Here is an 8625-nt window from a genome sequence, read left to right on the forward strand (position 1 = left end):
ACAATTTTGCCTTTTTAACCATTTGTAAAAACCTCAAACTTTTTTTTTTTTTTTTTCACCTCTTCTTTCGAAAGTTTCGAAATGTCAATTTCCATAATTTTCGAAACTTTCGAACAATTCGAAACTTTAGAAATAGAAAATTCCAGAATTTTTGAAAACTCAAAACTTTCAAAATAGGAAAACTTTCAAAACTTTCTAGATTTGGAAACTTTCGAATCTTTACAGGTTTAGAAAGTTTCAAAACTTTTCATATTTGAAAACTTTCAAAACTTTCCAGATTTAGAAACTTTCAAATTTTTTCAGATTTAGAAACTTTACAGATTTAGAAACTTTCAAATTTTTTCAGATTTAGAAACTTTTAAAATTTTTGAAATGTAATTCTTATTTTGAAAATTTGAAACTTAGGAAAGTTTCAAAAATTTGAAAATTTTAAAAATATCAATTTTGAAACTTATTATAAATAGTTAAAAGGATAAAATTATCATGTGTCTTGTGGGGTGGTAAGTATAGCTGTGAGGGTGCTCGGTATAAAACTCCTCATAAGCTTGTTTGTATATAACAAGTGAAAATGATGAAAATTAAATTTAGTTTGAAGAACTTAAATAACCAACTTAACAAACTACCTAGTTTTTTGGATTTCCAAGAGTCCAATAGGAAATTAACTCATGTAATATTTGTATCTAATCAGTAAGTTTTTGACAAATGCTCATAGCTTTTAATTAATAAACAAATAATTACAATATTGAATACAATTATCCTTTTCACTTTAAAAGAAAATTTTCAATAATTTAAATTTGAGATTCACTAGCTGCCCAGAAACCATGAAAGCCTAGAGGAAAATTTAAGTTCATCGGAATTTCAAGTCTAGCAACGAGGGCATTTTTTGTTCCTATCATTTTTGGGTTCAAGATAACAAGACAACATCTCTGCATTGAGACAGCATACTGCAAAACAAATCATTTGTATCATAGTTAGAAACAAATTTTGATTTTCTTGCACTAATAAATTTTTTAAACAATTATTCTTACATTTCATTCCTCCTTTGACAATAAAAAAGTAAAAATTTAAAATAAAAAGTGTATTTTTAAACAAAATTAATTTGTATACACTAACAAATCTTTGAATAATAATTAAACAAGTTTTAAATGCAGATAAATTACATATTAAGGGAAATAAATTTGGTATATATGAAACACATAATTCATTATAATAGAAATGTCTTTGTCATTATATGAATCTTATATATATTCTTCCTCAAATTAGAAATTCTTTCCTAAAGCTAGATATTCTTAAAACCCGTTTTGATTAGCTATTACTTAATTTTGATTTAGGAATTCAAATTTTAAATTCAAAAGTAAATTTTTTTTAATAGTTTTCTCTATCAATTTAAGAGTTTAATATATAGACACACATTGTCATTATCAATGTAAATAATTTTACATGGACAAATCTATAACGACAATTATAATCGTGTAGTAAGATAACAAAATCATTGTTTATTATTTGTCTATGTAAATTTAGTTTACACTGATAATAAATCGTTTTTTCTTTTAATTTAAAATTTTGTTTTGGAACAAAAATTTTAATTTAAATATTAAAAAAATAAAAGATAGCTATGCCTAATTTATTTTGGAAAAAAAGTTATATAAATCCAAGAAATTAATACTGACCTCAACAACAAGAATGTAGCCATCATCTTCTTCTTGACCTTTGGGAACAAAAATAGGTTCACCAACAAATCTTCTACTTCCAGCAGTCCAAGTATGTACAGAATTATTCACAAGATCTAATTTCACAATACTATCGAAAGGAAAAGATGGTAATGATTTGCGAGATCCTAAGGTTGTTGCAGCATAGATATATTTGTTTTTCTTGCCAGAAAATGTAGGATTTGTAGCTGGAAAATCTGATGATTTCTTCCATTCTTGTATAGGCTTCACATCACATTCTTGGCAATTGTAATCTGAATCTAATTTTATAGATACCTGGACCATTATATTGTGTAATTCACATTAATGACCAAAAACTCATATAATATCCAAAATAAATATTATATTTTCACACAAATTATACTAGTTACATAACATTGTAGGTTTTTTTACACAAGACAATGTTATTAGAGTTAATTAGTAATAGTAAGTATTATGTTGAGAGTCGAGATTAAGCTCTCGAACATCTTAATTGGTTATCTCTATATGGTACTTAACTTTCTATCTTAACCATAAAATAAACCTTATATCTTCAATTTAGATTGTACTTGTGTTTTTATAGACGTATCTCTTTAGACTGAATTTGATAGTCTTATTTTTAATAACTTCTTTTTTGAAATCGTTAATTTAGATATATAAAATATACTTTTAAATTAATTAATCTATACAAAAATAAATTTTTTGAGAAAATAAGGGAGAAATTAAAAACGACTTATTATGGCCTATAAATAATTAAAAATACTTAGGATAAACCACACATAGATAGAAAGGAATAAGGAGACAAAACATCCATTACCTGAACAAGATGAGGCAATAACTCATTTCCACCTTTGACATTCATTATGGATGGATCCAATTGTCTTGTTTGCCAGTTATATCCTAGTAATAAGCCAAAAGTCAGTTAGAGAAAAACTGTTATATGATTTATTAAGAAGCTATAAAAAAAAAAAAAGTGAAATCAAATTTTGTTCATTATTATAAGTAAAAATTAATTATTTTTTACTCATTTATGACTATTATTTTTAATTACAAATTTAGTCATTCTATTTTTACTTATTTACGGAATTTGTCCCTATTTTAAAAGCCGATAATTTTTGTCCCTTATTCAGATTTTTCAATTTTAAAATGAGGATTTAACATATTTTAAATGATGTGACATACAGTTTCATAATATAGAATTATTTAAATGCATTAATTATTCATATGTAATTAATTAAATTACAAAAAAAAAAAAATTGAAGTTGAAAGTTCTGTTTTTAAAGGGTTTTGTTGCAATTTCATGAGTGTTAATCATTCTACATCATATCATATGTCATGTTATTTAAACTAAATCACATTATTATATTTTAGTTAAAAACTCAAAATAAGAAACCAAAACTATCATATTTTAAAATTTTAAAATTGAAGGATTAATTTCATGAATTGATAAAAATAGAAAATTAAAATTACACTGAAATTTTTGTTTGTCACAACTCTAGTTTTTTCAATTACACCTAAAAGCTACTTGTATGAATTTAATTCACGTTTTATGTCGGTAATATATTAACGTCATTTAAATTATTTGAATTGAATTCACATAACCTATTTAAGTATAACTCAAAGAAAAAAGAGTATAACTAATAAAAGTGATTAAATAATCTAAAAACTAATAATAGTACTATACCTTTAACTAATTAAGTAAGTTAATAATTTCTAATGTGATCTTATGCAATGCACATGTCTATGACTAGAAAAGTACATACCAAATAACTTGTGGAAGTTGAACCATTGGTAAGAGCAAGCAGTAGCTTGAATTTGGATGTCCAAATTGCCATGAGATTGTTTAACTTCAAAGGCATTACCAACATGGAGAAGCCATAATTGTGAAGGTGCTTCAACTGGTATTCTCCAATCTCTTTTTTGCCCTTCAAGTTTGTTTGGAAAGCGAGGAAGCAAGTATATGGGTGATGTACTCTTACTTGGATTTACTGTTAATGATGCTATCATTGGAGATGCACCACATACTGCTGCCATTGACCCTGAAAATTTATTGTGTTTAACAAACATATATTTAACTTCCCATAGCTTATCTAAAAAAAATAAAATAAATAACTTCCAATAAATTTGTTCTTTTGTTGATTATTTACTCCCTCATGATGAATTAAGCAAAATTTATTCAATTATGTGTATCAGATATATTGTCTAAATTAAAGTGATAAAGAGATAGCATATTCAATCTTCTTCCTCAACAAAATACTAACGGTATTAATAATACTAATTAATAACATCGAATATTGCAAACAAAAAAAAAGTCTAAATTATCTTTTGTAACTAATAATTGAGTTATTGTAAATATAAAAAGTTTAATTAAATGAAGAGTGGTTACTACTTCCTCTAAAATAAAATAAAAATAAAAATAATCACAGAGGGTTATGTAAAAAAGAATAGAAGGACTACACTCACAAAATATAGTGAATTCGAGTTCAAATTCTCACTAATAAAAACATCTATATTTAATATCCAACAAACCTCTTATGAAAAACAAAAAAAAGTATAAACAAAAAAGTTACGTAAAAGTTGATATACTAAATTTTAAATTTAAATCAAATTATTAATTTTTTATATATGTATTTTTATTATATTTTAATTGAGAGGAAATGTCGTTAAACATGTTAAATAAATTGTTAAGATTGACTTATACTATTTAAAAAAAAAAAAAGAATTAAGCATGCTTAAATTTCATTTTGGATGTAGTAACTATTTTTCTATTCATTTGTAATAATTAATTATTGATTATCTATATTATTAGATAGAAAAATGATGAAGAAAATATTGTAATAGTAATTGCAAGCACAAATAAATTCTAACCTAGTACATCAAGTTTAATGCGATTGGCGAATAGTATGTAGTGGGTATCTGTGAAAGCCCAATCATGGATCATCAAGTGATCTGGTATTCTGAACTCTTGCTTCTCTACCAACTTGAAATTAGAGTCATACTCTGCACAATGTAAAATTGTTCATTAATATATATTTTTATAGTATTTATTAAGAAAAAGGATTTAATATAATTAATTTTCTTGATTAATTATATGTAAAAAATAAAATAAATTTACTAACTTAGTCCTAATTTTAATACTCATCTCATCACAACTCATCTCATCACAACGTTAAAAAGAATTTTAATTTAAGAATATTTTTATAATAATAATAATAATAATAATAATAATAATAATAATAATATAATTTAACATTTGTTTCTTATAACTAAGTATGAGGGAGTACTAATTTTTTTTTAAAAACTAGATAATCTTTACATAAAGTAAACTGCCAATTTGTTGGCATTTCAAAAAAAAAAAATACTTTTAGTTTGTTTTCTATCTGTTTATTACATCTTTTATAAAAAAAAAACATTAGAATTTGAGAAAATTTATAATTGTTTATAATATAAAGTTATTATGAGTAACTTATCTTAAAAAATCATATTCGATAGATAAATAATTTAAAAAAAAACTTTTTAATTATTAAATAAGTAGATAAAAATAATTTATATTTTCTTAAAAAAAGTTAAAAGGTAATTTATAAGTTATAAAATATCAAAATCATTTTTTAATATGTAACAAACAAATATACTTTCTTTAATTATTATTACTTACCATTAAATGTAAAATTACTTCGTGGAAGTAACATGTCTTCTGCATTGCATGACACAGTAAGTAGTCTATTCCTAATAGAATCAACCTTATAGTGAGACAAGAGTCTCTTTGGGGGCATCTTAAATATTCCTGTATTCAATAAATTCCATCCATCAATAAAATAAATACAAAATCAAATATTTTTATATTACATAATAGAATATTATAAAACTAAACAATTGTATTTTACGAAAAATCCATTCGTAAAACTCAATGTTGTACACCTTGTATTTATATATATGAATTATTGTAATTGAGTATATGCTACTGTGTATAACATATGGAAAGCTTTATATAATTCCACCTTGGGAAACTATATAAAATTGGTGGTCCTTAAAATTAAACTATTTTTGGATACTACATTTGAACGTTAGCTATGACGTGTGTCTTGTGCCACTTTGTGATAAAACTTCAAAAAAAATTATTGGAAAGATATTGGAAGCACTATAAGTCTATAATGAGTTGCATAACTAGAGTTAGAGTCCCATATATACTTGTGCTGCATGTCCAACTCACTAAATTCTAGTAAGAAAATAACTCGTTAGTGCCAAATTATTTATTATTATTCTTTTTTATAAATCAAAGCAATTTACGTGCAATTGAAGAAATTAATCTCTCGAAATAATTAACTAAAATTTATTTATCACGTTGTAACATATGTTTTTATATATGCATTAGTCATGGATCGAACCGGATTAATTATAATTAATGGATTCAGATATTTATTATGTGTGTCACCATGATGGTTATTATTTTGGTAAGTACCAAGTTGCTTATTATTATTCAACATCATAATCACACCGTTTTGTCACATTAACTATGTTTAGTAAAATATGAAGAAGGAAAATAGTCCACTATGATTATGCCCCCATTTTTGTCTTGTGTCATTGACATGTAGTGTGTTTGTATTATTCAAGCTTTATGCTCATATATGGAGAAAGGAAGAAGCTAGGGGCACTATTTTCTACTTGATCCTGCTTACATGAAATGCAAACTAATGATTGGATTTTTCAAATATGATTGTTGAAATTTGGAGTGTTCAAATATAAGAGAACCAACAAAAGTTGATGAGAAAACAAACTAAATATTACAAATTTTATTATCTAATCTAATATAACCTTTGTTGAAATTGTTTCTTATAAAAAAGATTGGAGAGAGAGTATATTAATATAATATGCAATGCAAACTAATTAAAGAGACAATGATCAATACATACCATACAATATAGGCTTTATTAAGTTGGCAGCAACCTCCCAAACATCACCACCATGATTCTCCTCATGATCTTCCATATCACAACCGTCCATCATGTTAAACTTCCCAATCGTATCCAACGTACCGGATTCAATCTCATATGGGTTTCCACCTTCCCACATACACAAGAGTTTCTTCCCCCACATCAACACACTAGTGTTGGCAACATTTTTCATAACCTTAGTATTCCCAATCCTTTTCCCACCCTTTAATAATGAAAATGGACCTCTATGTGTAAATTTCCACGAGTCAGTCTTTCGATCGTACTCTTCTAATTGTGCTTCAGTCTGAACGTACTTAGCCATGTATTTAACTTTTTTATTCACATTATCAAAAGTAAATGCTCTTAGGTATCCATGTCCATCTAGCGGATGGACCGTGGATCCATGATCGTCCATGAAAATCCCCGGACCGGTTAAATAGTATGCCCCAGATGGAAAATCGATCGGTATTGCACCTTCCACGACACGAAGGGTGATAGGTTGATTTGTTTCCGATCTTTGCGACATAAACAAGAAATTGTAGTCCCATGAAGCATCTATAGAGTCATCGTGCTCTATAAACGGTCGAACCGGAACCGGCCGATCCGGTACCAAAACATCTGTATTAGGTATGGGCATGGTTATTGGTTTTGGTTTGGTTAGTGTTTGGGGCAAGGAAGCTTGGTGAACCGGAGATGCCCTTATGAGAGGAGGAATAATGTAGGGTGGGGTGTTGTGGATGGGTTTGGCTTGCATTTTGGGAGTTATTATTGAGGCCTTAGAGTTAAGAATTAATGTTGTTAAGAAGCTTGGCAACAAAATGTGCTAATATATATAGATATTTTTTTGACATGAAACTATTTGTTAATGTAATTAATGGCATTGTAAATTTCCTTTAATTACAGATTTGCCATCCTTGCTTTTGAATATTATTTTCGGTTGCATGGTTTAATTTGGTTTGTTAATGTTCATGTGGGGTATGGCGTTATATTAAAATGTGGTGGACACCAAATTACATTAATTCTTGCATTTTAAGTGGCAGACATATAACGCATTTTAATTTTCTTTGTTTATGCACTTGCCTTGTTTTTTTTCTTCTAATGTATCTTCTCTTTGGAAGTTGGAAACAATTTTTTTAGAAGAAAGTATAGTATGGTATGATAAATGAGTATATAATATTATTATGTTTTTCTAACTTTTTTTAATAATATATATATATTAAAATATAAACTTAATCTTTTAAAGTCTTTTCTTCTAAAATCCTACCAAAACCAATTCGCAAATAAAAATAAAAGGTATAGAAATTTATTCATGAGATCTACCTTTCCTCTTACATATGTATTTATGGGGTTGAATCTTCTCCAACAAGTATTTTTCTACCTATGTATTTTTGAAACACTTGGCTTGTTTTGTTTGTTTATTATTCTTTAATGGTTCATGAGTACCTTGGTGCTCCGTGAGATGAATATTTTTTCCCCAATCCTACTATTATTTTTCTCTTTGGCCAAATTAGTTTTATATTTGACAAAAGCAATTTGATAATAATGTAAGAGAAGCAATGATAACCATCGAATTATGATGGTTGAGAAAGAAACGTCCAATTTTTATTATAATATATATACCTCAATCATTTATATATGAAATATAGTTTATCACTTCCCTCTATTTCCTCTTCGGTTGTATTTTGCTAGTTTTAGTTTGCAACAACAACTTGATCATCATATGAGCTGCAATGTAGCCTTCTGTTTTTGTATGGTTGAGAAAAAAAGATGCAATTTGCATCAACACTCTATTAAAAATAAATAAATAAAAGGCTATTTCTGAATAAATTGGTCAAATGGTTAATGAATGAATTTTAATTAAGGATAAATAGTTTAAGAAAATACAAGTTCAAATTTTAGTTAGAACAATCATTAATCATAAGTTACTTATTTTCAAACCGAACTATAGATTATGAGACCTTTTTTTTCTTTAAAAACGAAAGAGTTAAAACAAAAAATATATATAA

At 26.3% G+C, this 8625-nt stretch overlaps 1 protein-coding gene across 1 annotated transcript; it reads right to left on the reverse strand.

The window, feature by feature from the left end:
• Positions 1-669: 669 nt before the first annotated feature.
• On the reverse strand, positions 670-7413 carry LOC101493391 (carotenoid cleavage dioxygenase 7, chloroplastic). Its single transcript, XM_004513878.4, has 7 exons — positions 6599-7413; positions 5344-5472; positions 4557-4688; positions 3452-3727; positions 2506-2588; positions 1671-1985; positions 670-944 (listed from the first exon to the last, which is right to left on the reverse strand). Exons 1-7 carry the CDS (start codon positions 7371-7373, stop codon positions 789-791), a joined length of 1866 nt encoding a protein of 621 aa, XP_004513935.1. The 5' UTR covers positions 7374-7413; the 3' UTR covers positions 670-788.
• Between the last annotated feature and the right edge of the window lie 1212 nt (positions 7414-8625).

The sequence above is a fragment of the Cicer arietinum genome, chromosome 3, assembly GCF_000331145.2.
Source record: "Cicer arietinum cultivar CDC Frontier isolate Library 1 chromosome 3, Cicar.CDCFrontier_v2.0, whole genome shotgun sequence".
In the NCBI taxonomy this organism is placed as follows: domain Eukaryota; kingdom Viridiplantae; phylum Streptophyta; class Magnoliopsida; order Fabales; family Fabaceae; genus Cicer; species Cicer arietinum.